The sequence below is a fragment of the Nerophis ophidion genome, linkage group LG11, assembly GCF_033978795.1.
Source record: "Nerophis ophidion isolate RoL-2023_Sa linkage group LG11, RoL_Noph_v1.0, whole genome shotgun sequence".
Classification (NCBI taxonomy): Eukaryota; Metazoa; Chordata; class Actinopteri; order Syngnathiformes; family Syngnathidae; genus Nerophis; species Nerophis ophidion.
Window position 1 is genome coordinate 43,697,525 of NC_084621.1, and position 19,453 is coordinate 43,716,977.

Consider the following 19,453-nt stretch of genomic DNA (forward strand, 5'->3'; position numbering starts at 1 on the left):
ATATTCTATTTTGAAAATTAACCCGGTGTTTTATTTTGTATTTTGTACACTACTTCCTGTCCAGGACGATCCGCTCTGCTCTGTGCGGAATTGATGTGCTGTGCTCCGACGTCCGGCAAAAACAGAAGCTGACACATAGAATAATAGAATAATACAGCCTTTTTCTGAAATATTACCCATATTAGATGCTGAAAAAGTAGACGGCGACTAGACCATAACTCACAGGTTCAAGTTGCTCCACTGTCACGTCTCCTCAGGCCGCAGTTGGCCTTCTCTCCTCTCTCTCACTCACTCACTCACTCGCCCTCTCTCCCTCTCTCTGGCGGAAGCGCAGGCTCAAACAACCCGGTATTACAAGAAAACGTGGAGTTTTTGTACCGCTGTTTTTTTGTTTTGTTTTGTTTTTTTACATCCTTAACAGGAATTTATTAATGTTGTTTGAAGAAAAAAAAAAAAACACACACACAGGCAGAGGGCACTTTTTAAGATGAGGCAAAAAAGGGCATGGGTTCAAGCACCCATAGGGCCCTATGTGTGCACGTGCCAGAACTGAACACATTTTTTATATTCTCGTTTCTTCAAAATAGCCACCCTTTGCTCCCAAAAATTTTTCGCACACTTTTAGCATTCTGTCGATGAGCTTCAAGAGGTAGTCCACCTGAAATGGTTTTCACTTCACAGGTGTGCTTGAAGCTAATTGAGAGAATGACAAGCGCATTGGTGAGGTCACACACTGATGTTGGTCAGGAAAGGCCTGGCTCTCAGTCTCCGTTCTAATTCATCCCAAAGGTGTTCTATCGGGTTCACGTCAGGACTCTGTGCAGGCAAGTCAAGTTCATCCACACCAGACTCTGCCATCCATGTCTTTATGGACCTTGCTTTGTGCACTGGTGCACAGTAATGTTGGAAGATGGGCCCGCTCTAAACTGTTCCTACAAGGTTAAGAGCATGGAATTGTCCAAAATGTTTTGGTATCCTGGAGCATTCAACGTTTCTTTCACTGGAACTAAGGGGTCAAGACCAAGTTCTGAAAAACAACCTCACACCATGATTCCTCCTCCACCAAATTTCACACTCGTCACAATGTACTATTCTCCTGGCAACCTCCAAACCCGGATATGGTCCATCAGATTGCCAGATGGAAAAGCATGATTCATCACTCCAGAGAAGGTGTCTCCACTGCTCTAGAGTCCAGTGGTGATGTGCTTTACAGCACTGCATCCAACGCTTTGCATTGGACTTGGTGATGTATGGCTTGGATGCAGCTGCTCGGCCATGGAAACCCATTCCATGAAGCTCTCTGCGTACTGTACGTGGGCTAATTGGAAGTCACATGAAGTTTGGAGCTTTGTAGCAACTGATTGTGCAGATAGTCGGCGCCCTCTTTGCACTATGCACTTCAGCATCCGCTGTCCTCTCTCTGTCAGTTTACGTGGACTACCACTTGGTGACTAAGTTGCTGTGGTTCCCAAACTCTTCCATTTTCTTAAAATAAAGCCGACAGTTGACTTTGGAATATTTAGGAGCGAGGACATTTCAACACCGGATCTGTTGTACAGGTGGCATCCTATGACAGTTGCACACTGGAAATCACTGAGCTCCTGAGCGCAACCCAATATTTCACAAATGTTTGTAAAAACAGTCTCCGTGCCTAAGTGCTTGATTTTTTTTATGCCGGACCAAGTGATTAGGACACCTGTTTCTGATCATTTCAATGGGTGGCCAAATACTTTTAGCAATATAGTGTATGTGTCCATGTATTGTTTACAATATAAATAAAAAGACTCGGTGAACAAGAGCAGTGTTTCTCAAATGGGGGTACGCGTACCCCTGGGGGTACTTGAAGGTATGCCAAGGGGTACGTGAGATTTTTTTTTTAAATATTCTAAAAATAACAATTCAAAAATCCTTCATAAATATATTTATTAAATAATACTACAACAAAATATGAATGTAAGTTCATAAACTGTGAAAAGAAATGCAACAATGTAATATTCAGTCTTTAACAGCCAGATTTTTGGTGGACATTTTCCATAAATATTGATGTTAAAGATGTATTTTTTTGTGAAGAAATGTTTAGAATGAAGTTGATGAATCCAAATGGATCTCTATTACAATCCCCAAAGAGGGCACTTTAAGTTGATGATTACTTCTATGTGTAGAAATCTTTATTTATAATTGAATCACTTGTTTAATGTTCAACAAGTTTTTAGTTATTTTTATATCTTTTTTCCAAATAGTTCAAGAAAGACCACTACAAATGAGCAATATTTTGCACTTTTATACAATTTAAAAAATCAGAAACTGATGACATAGTGCTGTATTTTACTTCTTTATCTCTTTTTTTTTTCAACCAAAAATGCTTTGCTCTGATTAGGGGGTACTTGAATTAAATAAATGTTCACAGGGGGTACATCACTGAAAAAAGGTTGGGAACCACTGAGCAAGAGTATTGCTCGATCCTCCAGTTTGTAGGCCGTAGACGGCGATGAAAGAGAGACCTGTCAGCGAATGGTATACTTCTTCAAAGCAACTTTATGTCTTATTATATTACTTAATCTTTTCACTTTTTTTGAATGGATTAGAATGGATGACAGTTGACAGAGTGAAGTAACAGTGGTTGTGAGCGAAGGGCATTGATTTAAAACTGACACTAACTGTACATATACGTGGTGTATGTGATTATTCCAAGCTGAATTTGTATGCGTAGCACCGGCAGCTGAATTGAATGTGACAGCGTGTTATAATTTCGAAGGTCAGCTAGAAAAAAAAAAGTGTGGCTGGACTAAGGTCTAATTGGGGAGAGGTTTGTTAATTGCTCAAGAGGCAAATGTACCCAGTGACGTGCGGTGATCTAAACACTCGGTGAGGCATGCATACTTTTTTTTCTTCTTCTTTTTTTACTTAAATTCTAGTCATTGTTGATTTAAGTTGCACATTAGAGTTACAGGGAAAAAAGGAGTTATTCGCTTTCATAAAAATGTTATCATATTGATATCATGATATTATAAATGGTTCCAAAAAGTATTTAATAAAGTTGTTATTAAATACGTTTTGGTCCCATTTGCTTTTAACAAAATAAATCAAGTATTGTAAGTGTATGTTACCTTTCTGTATTGGTATCTGAAGCAGCAATAGCTATCCTCCATGAAAACATACTTTGTATGATCGCATTAATGTTGTCTTAAAGTCCAGTTTAGAGAAGCATTTCATCTTGGATACGGTATATAACCCTCCATATTGGCAGACACATTCATTTAGTTTAATTTAATTCCAAAAAATAAACAGTATTTTGGCACTTGACAAAAAACACCCACAAACACTGGCTTACTTTAATAAAAATGCCATGTTTGTAATAAATACAGTTAAAAAAAAGAAAAGAAAAAAGGCTGGCTTCTGCTGGAGAGACCGGTGTCTGCCAGCTTGAGCGCCCCCACTTCTCCCAGTGTGGCAAGTCAGAGTACTGCTGAGGCATTGAACTGGAAGTTGACAATATATCGCACCCTAACTTGAGGCAGAGGTACATGCTGCCTCATGGCCTGCCTTTTCCCTGTGGCGACAAGCATGCACCCCCTTGCACGCACACGCCCAATAAACACTGTGTGTAGCCGTGGAGGCACCACCTGTGTCTGCCTCACTTCTCGTATGCTGCGTTGTTTTGATCAGGAAACATGGAATTTCCGTGATTTTGACCATGAAAATGATCAAAATATACAGGAACCACACCAAAATCACATAGAAAACATAAACCAAAAGAGAAATATTAAAATTGATTTTATTGTATTACTTTGTTTTGGAACCTCTCATGGTTAAGCCACCTGATGGCAAGTGACACACTTGCCTCCCCTGACAGCACGTCACTGAATGTACCTGACATATAGATTGAGGCAGGGCGTTTAGTACAGCTGAGGCCCCTACTTGAGAAACTATGTAAAAGGTTTAACCAAATGTTCTGAAAACCTGTGCTTTCTTAGTATAAGTATAAGTAATATGAGAAAATGCACATCCTTGTTATAAAGGTTGATGCCAAAAATGTGTACATGATTAACCACAGCTTTGAGTGAAAATATTTTCCTCTCCATTCTTGAGCCTCTGGCTATGAAAAGACATTTCCAGGAATAACAACTGAGCTTTCTGACTCTTAGACTTTATTGTTCTTCGCTACCTTTCTGCTTTTGAAATTTTTTGCTTGAACTGGTTTCCTTTTTTTGTGATGAGGTGGTGACTTGTCCAGGGTGTCCACTGCCTTCCGCCCAAATTCAGCTGAGATAGGTTCCAGCACCCCCACGACCCCAAAAGGGACAAGCGGTCGAAAATAGATGGATGGATGGTTTCCTTTTGGCTCATGACCTTTTTCTTTTGTCTTTAACGTTCAGGGAGTACAGTTGAACCTTGTATTTACAAACTTAATTGGTTCTTGAACAGGCTTTTATAAATAGAAATCTTTGTATATTGAAGCACTTTCTCTTCATCAGAAACAATGTAAATATGAATAATAAGTTCCAGCCTTAACAAAAGTCCACATTTTAGTAGAAGTGTGTACATTTAAATGCAATATAAAGTACTACACAGTACTGTATATTAGACAAATATAACAAAGGAGTGATGATGAACTTTATATTTATTAAACAAAAGTGTTCATATAAATTTAGGGTGGGGTACTGTATTTTTCGGACCACAGTGCGGATTTTAAGGTGCACTGCCGATGAGCGGGTCTATTCAAGTCTAGTTTAATACAAAAGGCTCACCAGATTATAAGGCACATTAAAAAGTCTTTTTTTTTTTTTCTACATTTAAATACGTCCTTGTGGTCTACATAACATGTAATAGTGGTTATTTGGTCAAAATGTTACATAGATTAGGTTTTACAGACCTCTTCAAGTTGCTTTTGAACTGTATCTTCAGGATGCACTGTTTTGTGGGCGGTCTTATTTACGTGGCTATACTTCGACAGCGTCTTCTCCCCATCATCTTTGTTATACAGGTAGTTTTTAGCGCTTCCATAGCGAGTATACTGCCAGATATAAGTTGTAACTATACGCTACTTTGTATTACAAATGGCAAGAGTGGATGATGAATGCCCTACAACCAGAGGTGAGAAATGAAGGAGCTTATTGACTACTGCCACAACACGAACAACAATGGTTGACGTGCGCACATTTTTGTGACGTACGCAGATCCCAACTACACAACAGCATGTACCAATTGGTAAAAACATTTGGTTGTGCATAACATTGCGAAACAAAACGCCTGATATGTCTCCTAATAGGTGTCATTTTGGGGTCGTTATACACACATCATAATAATCTTGTACGTTGAAGCACAGTACGGTTTACTACAGTAGCCGTAATGCTCCGACAATCCATTAAGTGGTGCGGCCACGTAGCTTACCAAAAGTCGTACTAAAACATTATGACAGATTTTTGAGCGCCGTGATCCAGGCTCGGGATCTTTCTGTGTGGAGTTTGCATGTTCTCCCCGTGAATGCGTGGGTTCCCTCCGGGTACTCCGGCTTCCTCCCACTTCCAAAAACATGCACCTGGGGATAGGTTGATTGGCAACACTAAAATGGTCCCTAGTGTGTGAATGTTGTCTGTCTATCTGTGTTGGCCCTGCGATGAGGTGGCGACTTGTCCAGGGTGTACCCCGCCTTCCGCCCGATTGTAGCTGAGATAGGCGCCAGCGCCCCCCGCGACCCCAAAAAGGGAATAAGCGGTAGAAAATGGATGGATGGATGGTGTGTAATCTTCTATATTCTCGATTAAACAACGTTTTGGGCATGCTTTTCTAGCGTCATTTTTTGAACAGGCATCAACCTGCAATCCACATGTATCTCTTATGTGTGACTGCCATCAACTGGTCACACTTATCGTTATACCTGTCAGGTTCAAACACTGATGACATCTATTAAACGAGACAAGAGGCAAATAATCAAACAGAAACATAATTAAATGTGGCTCAATTCAAGGAGAAACGTCTGGTTTGTACTCTTGTACAGTCTCCAGCATGCACTGGCGAAAGGTTGCACGCCTCCTCCTTTATTTGGAGTTTCCCTGACCACATGTCAACAGCTGCTTCCAAAGAGATGGGGTCGTAAACAGTTCACAGAAGAGGTCGTAAAAGAGTTCAAAGAAGAGGTTTGTAAAAGAGTTCAAAAAGAGGTTCGTAAAAGAGTTAAAAAAGAGGTCATCTGGAACTTGGGCACATCCTGCCTTTTCTTTGCTTTGTAGTTCTTGGCTTAAAACAATATATTTCTGTTGATTACAATACATGAAAGAAACAGAAACACCTTCATGTTGCTTCCCCCCTACACAGTGGAGTTTTAAATGCCTTCTTCTTGGTAGGTTCACAGACAGCTTTTGGTCTTCTCGTTGGGCACTCAATGTAACACAAAGTTGTTGTGATAACTTAGAAACAATTATTCTAACAATACCATAAACCAAATAAAACATTTTGTGGTTGGTAAGAACAACCAGAATTAATCTGTAAATCAGATGCACCAGGTTATAAGGTGCACTTTGGATAATTGAAGAAATTAAAAGATTTTAAGTGTGCCTTTGTCACGTTTGTTAAAAGGATTGGACTCAGATGCAGAGTTGGGACTTTAGACAGGCTTTTATTTTGACAACTTCCTTTTACCTCCAAATTCAAGAAATAACAATATCTTTAATCACAAAAAAAACTACTCGGCGAAAAAGTTCCAGAAAAAGAAGGAACAACCGAAAATTACTCCGAACGGAGGAAAACACAAAAGTAAAGACGAACTATAATTGACGCCGTATATGCTATAAAAAGTATTTAACAAAAAACGCTCCAACAGGAGGCCCAAAACAACAGAAATGAAAATTTCTGCACTACCTAATCTAATAAAGTTTTAACAACAATAGTCACTCAAAAAGTTGAGGAATGAATGAAAAAAATTTAACTGAAACTTACCACTGCGGCTGAATAACGAAATAATCAAAATCACTCTGCTGAGGAGGATGAAAGGAAAACTCAAAATATTCACAAAGGCGTTCAGGATCAAGGGACATAAGCACGAGAGAAGGCAAGGCATGGACAAGAACATGGACGCTAGAGTGCACGAACAAACGAGACAATCTGGCACAGAACAAAGAAAGGAGTGAGCTTATAAAACACATGAAGGTAATAGGGAACAGCTGGAAACAATCAGAGAACAGGGATGACGTCAGACGGATGACACAAAAGGAAGGGCAAGTGACCTGAAACGAGAGGAGAGTTACTTTTCAAATTAAAATATGCAAACCATAAGACAGAAAAACCCAAGACAAGACATCCCTCACCGCGGTGTGACAGCCATATAGTCCGAAAAATACGATATGTTGTTTTGCAATGGGGAAAGATGTCAATGTCTCTTGTTTTCATGGTAGCATTTAAGCTTGTGAGCTGGTGTCAGTCAGTCTGTGTGCATTTATCAAAGTGTAGTCACCAATCACGGTTTGTCCAAACTCTTGTACAATTTGAATACAATATGAAGCGCTATCCAGTACTGTACGTTTCACAAACTTAACAAGGGGGTGGCGAGTCAACTATTTATCAACAAAGTCGAAAAAACAACGGAGCTGAACCAACGAAGGCAGACTTCACTAATCACATTCAATTCCGTAGCGGCCATCATCCAGTTCGCCAATGGCTGCACCTCACAGGGCAGTCAGAGTCCGATCTCTGTCGGCTCTGTGGGGACGAGAGAGAATCCTCTAAGTATTTGTGGCTCAAATGTCCCGCCTTCAAAGCCTCCCATTTCTATCACAACGTCGACACCTCTTTCGACAAGCCCCTTCGCCTTCCACAGTCCGCTACAGCTCATTTGAGGTGCATCTTTAGGCGCCTGCGGTGACACAACAACAACAAATATTACTGCAAAGATTTAGAAATAGAAATACAATTCAGTTTATCTTGTTGGCAAATGTTCTTTTTGTGCAGCAGACGAGAGGGGGAGGTGGTAGGAGGCAGTGTCGACAACACTGTGCACACCTCCTGAATGTTTGAAAACCACAAATCACTTGTCAACTTCTTCATTTGGACACCCATTGCTGCGTTGCACATGATGTCACGTCTGGCTCAAGTCCGGCTCATTGCATACATGCTCAAGCCAACGTCTGTTCTCAACGGGTACTAGGCACTAAGGCAGGGGTCACCAACGCACTGCCCGCGGGCACCAGGTAGCCCGTAAGGACCAGATAAGTCGCCCGCTGTCTTGTTCTAAAAATAGCTCAATTAGCAGCACTTACCAGTAAGCTGCCTCTATTTTTTTAAATTGTATTTATTTACTAGCAAGCTGGTCTCGCTTTACTCAACATTTTTAATTCTAAGAGAGACAAGACTCAAATAAAATGTGAAAATCCAAGAAAATATTTAAAAAACTTGGTCTTCACTTGCTTAAATAAATTCATTTATTTTTTTACTTTGCTTCGTATAACTTTTAGAAAGACAATTTTAGAGAAAAAATACAACCTTAAAAATCATTTTAGGATTTTTAAACACATATACCTTTTTACCTTTTAGATTCCTTCCTCTTCTTTCCTGACAATTTAAATCAATGTTTAAGTAAATTATTGTTTGTTGTTGTAAAGAATAATAAATACATTTTAATTTATTTCTTCATTTCAGCTTCTGTTTTTTCGACGAATATTTGTGAAATCTTTCTTCAAACTTATTTTGATTAAAATTCAAAAAAATTATTCTGGCAAATCTAGAAAATATTTAGAATCAAATTTAAATCTTATTTCAGTCGTTACAATTTCTTTTAGAATTTTTGTTCTGGAAAATCTACAAGAAATAATGATTCGTCTTTGTTAGAAATATAGCTTGGTCCAATTTGTTATATATTCCAACAAAGTGCAGATTAGATTTTAACATATTTAAAACATGTCATTAAAATTCTCAAATTAATCTTAATCAGGAAAAATTACTAAATATGTTGCATAAATTATTTTTTTTATTTTTTCAAAAAGATTCAAATGAGCTATTTTCTCTTCTTTTTTTCGGTTGAATTTCGAGTTTTAAAGAGTCGAAATTGAAGATAAACTATGTTTCGAAATTTAATTTGAACTTTTTCCCCTGTCTTCTCTTCGTTTAACCCATTCAATTAAGTGTTTTTTCCATCATTTATTCTCGACAAAAAACCTTCCGTAAAAGAAAAAAAATGTACGAAGGAATGATAGACAGAAATACCCATTTTATATATATATATATATATATATATGTATATATTTACTAAAGGTAAATTGAGCAAATTTGGTTATTTCTGGCAATTTTTTTAAGTGTGTATCAAACTGGTAGCCCTTCGCATTAATCACTACCCAAGAATTAGTTCTTGGTTTCAAAAAGGTTGGTGACCCCTGCACTAGGGTCTATTACATTGCATAGTAGGGACGGCGTGGCGCAGTGGGAGAGTTGCCGTGCGCAACCCGAGGGTCCCTGGTTCAAATCCCAAGTACCAACCTCGTCACGTCCGTTGTGTCCTGAGCAAGACACTTCACCCTTGCTCCTGATGGGTGCTGGCTGGCGCCTTGCATGGCAGCTCCCTCCATCAGTGTGTGAATGTGTGTGTGAATGGGTAAATACGGAAGTAGTGTCAAAGCGCTTTGAGTACCTTGAAGGTAGAAAAGCGCTATACAAGTACAACCCATTTATCATTTATTTATTTTTTTTGCTCATATCTGCTTTTTACAGGAAGCTCTAGGCCACTTGTGTACTCAGATAGTTTGCGCGCTAACTGGTGCACAACAGCCATCTTGGCTTAGTTGACCACCGCTGGTTTTCACTTACGGTACGAAGTCACGTGTCGGAATACCAGCAATTGAGCTAGCAAAACTAGACATACTGTATGTTGTAAGAAGGCTAAAAAACACTCAAAAGGCACATCAAGTAGCTCAATAACTAACAGCAGGATTGTACTCTGCTGTCTGAATGAGCACCAGAGATCAATCAGTCCGCCACAAAATGACTGACCATGTATTTATTTACGTGGACCCCGACTTAAACAAGTTGAAAAACTTATTCGGGTGTTACCATTTAGTGGTCAATTGTACGGAATATGTACTGAACTGTGCAATCTACTAATAAAAGATTCAATCAATCAATCAAGCAATGTGGTGCAAGCTACACAATGAATGAATGAAACGTTTGTACACTGAGACAAGTTTAAGACAACAAAGCATATTATTATTCAATTTGTGGTTCATAAATAGAACATTTGGTACAATGAGGGGTTTGTAAATCATGGATCCAAAGTAATATATTGCAACTCTCCCAGTTTTAACTTTGGATGAAAGAACAAAAATCTAAATACTTGTTTATTAGGCCAGGTTAGTTATTTTTGGTTTTGTACATATTGTAACATCTCCTAAAAGTAAACCCTACATGGTAGTAACTGTGTTCCTAAAACGTTCTATTTAAAACAGACATACATTACCGCACGCCATGTTTTTTAGTGGTAGATAAATCCCCACTTCTCTCTCAGTAGAAAGTCAAATAACTAGCCATTAGACTAATACTCAAACATATGCAACGTTTCACTGGCAAAGTGGCTTTCAATTACAATTTGGAGGTTGCTCATTGAAACAAATGAACAGAATGTTTCCTGCTTAATAACCCGCAATCCTAATGGTTAAGAAGATGCAAAATTACTCAGCAATCAATCTCACATTGAGTGCTTTATAAGAGTGAGTAATATGAGCTTCAGACATTCTAATCTGTTCTCTCTCTTGTCCAACATTCAGCCTAATTAGAGTTTTGTGCTCATGTTGATGTCAGCCCTAATGGCATGCTTTTTAACAGCTAGTTCATATTGAACATGTTCCATTTGTGACTGTCAATATACAGTTAAAAAGGTACATTGATAAAAAAACATTTTGTGAACCATGTTAAACCAAAAAAATAACCACATACGTTTGTTTTGCTGTTATAGCTTTTTGATTATACTGAACATGAAGTTGTTCAAAATAAAAAATTGCACCACAAAGTATTATGCGGAGCTTAATCAAAGATCCGAGGTCCTAAAAAATATGCTCAAAGAAACAATACCGCGCGTTGGTGACTCAGTCTATGTAGATTGACAACTGTAATGGCAACTCAACAACTTTTTGGAGTGTTGATTTGGAGTATATATGGTAAGCTAGACTTACGACTTTATATATAATGCTAAGCTAAGACAGCTTTGGTTTGCGGCACATATGGCATACACATGATACCACCATAAATTAGTTCAGTGGTTCTCAACCTTTTTTCAGTGATGTACCCACCTGTGAACATTTTTTTCATTCAAGTACCCCCTAATCAGAGCAAAGCATTTTTGGTTGAAAAAAGAGATAAAAAAGTAAAATACAGCACTATGTCATCAGTTTCTGATTTATTAAATTGTATAACAGTACAGAATATCGCTCATTGTAGTGGTCTTTCTTGAACTATTTGGAAAAATAAATATAAAAATTACAAAAAAGACAAAAACAAATGATTCAATTATAAATAAAAAATTCTACACATAGAAGTAATCATAAACTTAAAGTGCCCTCTTTGGGGATTGTAACAGAGATGCACCTGGATTCATGAACTTAATTCTAAACATTTCTTCAGAAAAAAAGAAATCTTTAACATCAATATTTATGCAACATGTCCACAAAAAATCTAGCTGTCAACACTGAATATTGCATTATTGCATTTCTTTTCACAGTTTATGAACGTACATTCATATTTTGTTGAGGTATTATTCAAAAAAATATATTTATAAAGGATTTTTGAATTGTTGCCATTTTAGAATATTTAAAAAAAATCTCACATACCCCTTGGCATACTTTCAAGTACCCCCATTTGAGAACCACTGCATTAGTTGATTACAGTAATCCCTCATTTATTGGGGCTTGTTGGAAATTTTTTTTTGCAAAGTAGGATTATTAAAAAATATATAATATTTTTTGTAGTTATAGCATTAAAAACATTTTACAACCTTCTAAATATGTTTTTTAATTAAAAATATAGCCCTCTAAAAATGTAGTCACCTTCATATTTATTCCACCCAATATATTAGCCATGAGTGTAGAGCACAGTGCTCCAAGCATCACCCGGCCACTACAACACGTCTACCATGTAAAATTACTTATTATAGTCTCAGTCATTCCAAAAGTGGCTCAACCGTCACAGCTATGACACTGTTGCCAGCATTTTGTGTTGTTAGCATTGCGTGTCAAAGGCTCACCTATGTAATGTGAAGATGATGATGTCAAAGATGAAGTTAATCCACAGATCTCTACTCAGATTTGCTCATAAAGTTACTGATAGCAGTTTTGTTAGCATTAGGTCCAAGTTGTGTTTTGTCTTTTGACATCACTCAAGCCAAAGTCTCACCGATATGGGGATGTTTTGTTGATGAGGCCGGAGTTAAAGATGAAGTCCATCAAAAAGTTGTTCTTACAAAAGTTGGTTAAGTTGATTGCCGCGATACAGTAACACCAAGATTAACCGCCATGTTGTTAGTCGTGGTCACCCTTAACATGGAAACGAAAGTCCCGCTTGATGAATATCTTAATCGCCAAATCACAATAATAGAATGTAAAACAAATACTGCCCTGTTAAACACACAGGACCTAATTCAGACTTTATTTACCACTTAATTTAGTCCAGAAATATGTAGAAGACGGTTAACCTGGCCTAGTGGTTAGAGTGCCCGCCCTGAGAGTTCAAACCCCGGCCGAGTCATACCAAAGACTATAAAAATGGGACCCATTACCTCCCTGCTTGGCACTCGGCATCAAGGGTTGGAATTGGGGTTTAAATCACCAAAAATGATTCCCGGGCGCGGCACCGCTGCTGCCCACAGCTCCCCTCACCTCCCAGGGGGTGACCAAGGGGAGGGGTCAAATGCAGAGGACAAATTTCACCACACCTAGTGTGTGTGTGACAATCATTGGTACTTTAACTTTAACTTAACTGATTGTATTTCTCGAATCCGCAATGTTAATGTTTGAAAGGCGATGTGGCGAGGGACAACTGTAGTATCTGTAGTTTGTTTCAGTCAAAACTTTTCTCTTTAAAGTTTCAACAAATGTTTATCAGAATTGCCCCTGTGTTTCTGCCACAATAAAAAATCCTTGTCGGTTTGCATGTTTTGTCCCGGTTTAGCCGTGTAATCTGAGGAAAAGAGGCTCTCGTTTATGACACATTTTAGCAGACGCCATTCGCTCCACACTTATCAAGTTATATGGCGGATACTTTGGCTGTACGTATGAGGCCGCAGTAAAAGTCAGAACCCAGTGATACCAACAGCATTGTAATCATTCGGTCCAAGGATTATGAGACACCATAACTCAAATCCGGCCTTCGATCAAATGTATGGACAGAGCACTGTCCTTGGAGCTAGGAAAACAAAGATAACCCTTGTGTCTCATAACTCGCACTATTATTGTGGAAGGTGATTTGATATTGATCGGGTTTCTTCTGGCTTATTGACCTGTTGGATGGTACAGACGCTGGGCTTCCCATGAGTCTCATGGTCCTGTGCAAGCTGTACAACGAGGGCTCTGCTCAGGATGTAAAATGAATCATGCTCCGAATTGTGTGCCCGCTGATAAAGCCATTATTTCCCTTGGCCCTGCGGACTGAGGCAAAACATTCTAATGTATCTGTTTCTGGTGTCTTGGTTTTTCTTTTTTTTCATCTTGATGTCGCTAATCTTTTTTTTTTTTCGCAAGGGGTCTCAACAGATGTTTTAATGGGCTTGTTTGTAAGGAATGCGTCTGCCATCAAAAGGGAAGATGATTAATATAGTTTGCACAGCTCCACAATATAAACATAAATAATGATTTGCCTTGGGTATGATCGAAATCTGCTCTTCATGTTTTCATGTTTCACTCTTGCAGATACTGATTGAGGCGAACGTTTCCAAGGAGAGGCAAGGATACATTGCCATCGATGACATCATGGTGCTCAACTATCCCTGCTGTAAGTGACACTTCTGACAATGAATTGCAAATACAAGAGGTTTGCTGAGGAGGAAAAGAGAAGATTTTGACGGTTTGCGGGAACGGAACATACTTCAAAGCAACATGAAACATAAATAGGATGAAGAGAAGTCATGGTTGATCAGCCCAGTTGTCTCCAGGGATTCTGCAACAGCACGGGTGCTATTAAGACATTGTAAAGTTCCAACCTAGTTTCGATGCATCTTTATATTGGTCAATGATCCTCACTTTTATGATATACAGTGTATATATTTTTGCTCTCAGTGCATTGAGGCCTACCGTCGACGATCTATTTTTAAAGCCTCTTAAAGGGAACCTATGATGATTTATTCCTTGTGGTTTCTTCCTAACTTGATGATTTGTTCATTCCTTTTTTGGTGTGAATTCGGTTTGGTTTTAGAACCCCATTTTTTTTAATCTGTCTTCAACATGCTCGATTCTGGAGGCGTTCCCAGATTGCAAATGAAACCACGCCTCACCCTCTCCAAATGTATCATAATTTGTCTTTTCAAAATGTCCACTACTTAAACATATATCTTGAAGTATTATAGTCACTACTATTTTTTCAGACACGGTTAAAAATAAATTTCAAAAACATTATATCAGAGATTCTCAAACTGTGGTACGTACGCGTACCAGACACAGTCTTATCTATGAATGTTCACATTCTTCCAGGTCATTGTAATCTTTGGGACTGTTTGGCACCATCCGCTAAATTATATCTGACCATCCTAAGTCAAAGACTAGATCTGACTAGGGCTGGGCGATATGGCCTTTTTTTAATATCTCAATATTTTTAGGCCATATCGCGATACACGGTATATATTTCAATATTTTGCCTTAGCCTTGAATTAACACTTGATACATATAATCACAGCAGTACGATGATTCCATGTGTCTATATTAAAACATTCTTCTTCATACTGCATTAATTTATGCTCATTTTAAACTTTCATGCAGAGAAGGAAATTCCAACTAAGTCAATTGATCAAAACTGTATTTATTAAACAGTTATTAAGCAGGGGCACAAACATTCATGTCATTTCCAAAACAGAAAGTGCACGGTTGTCAGAGACATTTTAAAACAAGCTGTGACTGCATTTTTGTGCATGATGTCACTAAGATGAAATATCAAAACAACACTAAATTAATGTGCACTTTTTGCACAGAATGCCAATACAATAGTTTAAAACAAATAAAGTGCACTTTTGTGCATGATTTTGTGGGCGTGTGGGACCGAATGGAGATGTTGAAATGTGGAGTAAGCACTCTTCATTCTCTAGCAGGTGACTTTTCAAATGATGCTACATTTTCGCAGTAATGCTACTTTTTGTAGCAACGTTTTAGGACCACACTTGAGAAGTTACGGTTGTCTGTTCGACAAATTCCCACTTCAAGCCAAACTACCGCCAGACGATGGACCCCCTGCTGTTTTTCCTGGGAATTAATTATTTCTTCATTTGTTACCAGATTTGCACCTTCTTTCTCTCGTATTACCACTCGCATGGCTCCACTAGCATCACAGCTAACGTTACTCATGCCGCTACCTCTCTGCTCTGCTAGGACATATACATATGTGACGTATGCCATGATAGTATGTGACGTGTGTAAGAAGGTGCGCTTGCTGTTTGTGAGAAGTAGAGACAGGAAAGAGTGGGGAGAGCCTGTAGTGTAATGCCCGCAGCTAAAAGCAACTGCGTGAGAACGTATACTCGAATATCACAATATAGTCATTTTCTATATCGCACAGAGACAAACCCGCGATATATCGAGTATATCGATATATCGCCCAGCCCTAGATCTGACCAATGTAAGTCTATGAGCATGAACTGATAAAGTCTACTCGGATGAGCGGCGAAATGTCTTCTAAGACAAACCAAACAGTCCAGTTGCGTTCGATTGAATACACAGTCTTACTGTTCAAACTGTGTGTAATGTTACAGTGGCCAAAGTTATTATGTTTATATTTTTTGGGAATATTTAGGCCTATTACTTTACTGAATTTTAATGTTGGTCATTATGGTATGGTAGGTAATGTAGGTATGGTAGTGTCTTCTGAAGTGGTTTGAGAACCACTGCATTATATAGATTCATCCTGTCACAACATTAGGTACACCTGGTTTTAAGCAATATACAGTCGGGCAAAACAGTATTTAGTCAGCCACCAATTGTGCAAGTTCTCCCACTTAAAATGATGACAGAGGTCTGTAATTTTCATCATAGGTAACTTTCAAATGTGAGAGACAGAATGTGAAAAAAAAATCCAGGAATTCACATTGTAGGAATTTTAAAGAATACATTTTTAAATTATGGTGGAAAATAAGTATTTGGTCAACCATTCAAAGCTCTCACTGATGGAAGGAGGTTTTGGCTCAAAATCTCACGATACATGGCCCCATTCATTCTTTCCTTAACACGGATAAATTGTCCTGTCCCCTTAGAAGATAAACAGCACCAAAGCATGATGTTCCCACCCCCATGCTTCACAGTAGATTTGGTGTTCTTGGGATGCAACTCAGTATTCTTCGTTCTCCAAACACAACGAGTTGAGTTTATACCAAAATGGATACATGGATGATACAGCAGAGGATTGGGAGAATGTCATGTGGTCAGATGAAACCAAAATAGAACTTTTTGGTATAAACTCAACTCGTCGTGTTTGGAGGAAGAAGCATACTGAGTTGCACCCCAAGAACACCATACCTACTGTGAAGCATGGGGGTGGAAACATCATGCTTTGGGGCTGTTTTTCTGCTAAGGGGACAGGACAACTGATCCATGTTAAGGAAAGAATGAATGGGGCCATGTATCGTGAGATTTTGAGCCAAAGCCTCCTTCCATCAGTGAGAGCTTTGAATGGTTGACCAAATATTTATTTTCCACCATAATTTACAAATAAATTCTTTAAAATTCCTACAATGTGAATTCCTGGATTTTTTTTTTCACATTCTGTCTCTCACAGTTGAAGTGTACCTATGATGAAAATTACAGACCTCTGTCATCATTTTAAGTGGGAGAACAATCGGTGGCTGACTAAATACTTTTTTGCCCCACTGTATATGTGACTGCATGTCACATGTCGGTGTTATGCTCATGCCAAGATTATATTATATTATATTTTTGTGTGTTTTCTCATGGTCTGAAAGCTTGACGTAATATTTAAATAGGTGCTTCCACATTGCGGTGATATTACATCGTAGCCAGACTGCAAAACCTTGCAAAACGAGTCATCCAAAATAATGTGCAAGCCCTTGCCAAAATGTAGAAACTTCCGGATTTGACGCGTTGGCATTATTTATCGTGAGTATCCAACATTGTAACAACATTTATAAGTCAGAAAATACTAAATTCATCATAGGTCTCTTTAAAGGACCTCATTGATCTGGATGTCCCTTTTTCTCCATGGTGGACAGGCAGAGGCACCAGTGCAGTGTGTTGTTTGCCCATAGGGATTTATAAAATGTATTCACTAAGACCCTTGAACCCTAGACACAATCTCTTCAGGTCACTGCTGAATGGAATAGTCAGCTTGTGCGCAACATTTTTCGAAAGCTTGTCTACAGGATATGAAAATTGCGTTATCGCACACTGTTGCTCATATGAAAGATGAACTAACGTCTAAATAAATTGTAAAAAAAGAAGCTTTTTTTTTAAACCACTAATGCATGTGACTACTGCAGTCTCTCATTTTGCTCTTCCCTGTAAACACAGATGGTCTTTGAAGACTCCCACTGTGGCAATTAAACAGTTAAAACTTTCATCAAGACCTGTGCATGCCTGGCTAAGTGGCATGCGGCCAGTTAGAGGATTTGGCAGGACACAGTGTGAGGGAAGATGCAAGATGGAATCAAAGAAAATACTTACTTTGTGGGAAAAACAGCTCAACTTTTAACGTGTAACTTCTGGGTAAAAAATATGGCTAATCATTTAAATGTTTTTCTTCCTTTTAATTCAACCCTGTAATAGGTTTTAAGAGCTACATTAACTGATTGTTGCCACTGGTCGCAAAGTAGTTCACTTTCATGCAGCTGGTGTGGATCAATTCCCACTGAACGCACTCTTCACATTGATTGTATGTCCGTGCAGATTTTCACTCATCTAGGTAATGGTTATCCATAAAATGTTGACTAGAGGGCATGAGGACTTCTTTTTAGTTGTCAAAGTCATTTCACCTTTGTTCCAAAAGACCTCTCTAGTTATAAATATATCAATCCACCAGATACTGTACTTTAATATGATAAATATAGAGACTCGCTGGCACAAATTTCTACATGAAAAATTAAAGGTGAAATATATTTTACAACCAAGAACAGTTTCTCTTTTGGGGCTGTGATTAACTGGTGGCCAGTCCCAAGGCTACTGTCGTCCCCTTTTTGCCCTAAGCTGGGGTACTCTCCGGCCCTAAAGGGGAAATGAACTTTTATTGGAATTTTGGCCATCTTTCACAATCTTTATATGAGACAAAACAACCGTTTTTCTTTTTTCTGTTGACAGAGAGTGAAATTGCAGGGAAAAGAGGGGGATACGACAGAGAGACAACAACAACAGAACAACAACAGCAAAAACAATATGTACAAATCTAATACAAAATATGATAGCAAAGAAGGAGTTTGTAAAGTAAATATTAACACAGAAATGACGTTGAACATTATTGCTTTACAAATAGAGCAATGACAATACCGATAGAAATAGCATTATTGGTAATGAGTATTAACAATATTTACCTCTATTATCAACAATACAATTGTTTCAAATGCAACAATACATTTATGCGATGATAACTTTAATTACAAAAGTGTCGGGAAGTGGGAGTGACAAACCCCAAGGTGCAGAGATGGCAGGCTTGTTACAGGAAAACATGGTTTTAATGTCCAAAAACAGCAGGTAAAACACAAATCAGGAACCAAGGAATGGCTCACAGCATACAAGAGACAGGTAACGAGAGAAGAGGAACCAGAGAGAACTGGAGGCAGCAAGCCAGCCGCAGCATACAATACTCTAGCACTGACTGGAGGGCAAGGCAGGTACAAATAGCAGCCAACTGATTGACACCAGGCGTGGCCAGGTGCCAATCAGCCGCAGCTGAGGGGAAACAACGCTAAGGGAGGCAAGCAGGAAACTGCGCAAAAAAAGGAGCGCTGACAGGAAATAAAACACAAAGAGACGGAAAACCAAAACATAACCAAACTGTCAGTGGCAAGCCTGTCAGTAGCCCCCCTTCCGATAACGGATGCCAGAAGTTCTAGAAAAAACAAAATAGTCCAAAGTCACCGGAGGGCGGAGGGAGGACAAGCCGGTGGGCCGACTCTTCCCCGATAGTTACCGCAACCATCGGGGAAGAGTCAGGTGGCGACGGCGATTCGAACGCCGCCGCAATTGGCGAGACGGTTGCCAATGGAATGGCCACATCTGTGGCCGACAAGAAGTCCATATGCCGGCGCTTGATGGCCGACCGTGCGCCTGGCCAGCTGGAT

General features: G+C 38.9%; 1 protein-coding gene across 4 annotated transcripts in view; it reads left to right on the forward strand.

Annotated features, from left to right (window-relative positions):
* LOC133562154 (receptor-type tyrosine-protein phosphatase U) overlaps window positions 1-19,453 on the forward strand; it is a 565,556-nt gene that overhangs the window by 306,088 nt on the left and 240,015 nt on the right. For all 4 annotated transcript variants that reach the window (XM_061916074.1, XM_061916075.1, XM_061916076.1 and 1 more), the window contains exon 4: window positions 13,878-13,959. In XM_061916074.1, coding sequence (XP_061772058.1) covers window positions 13,878-13,959 — 82 coding nt within the window. The remainder of the gene's footprint in view (window positions 1-13,877; window positions 13,960-19,453) is intronic.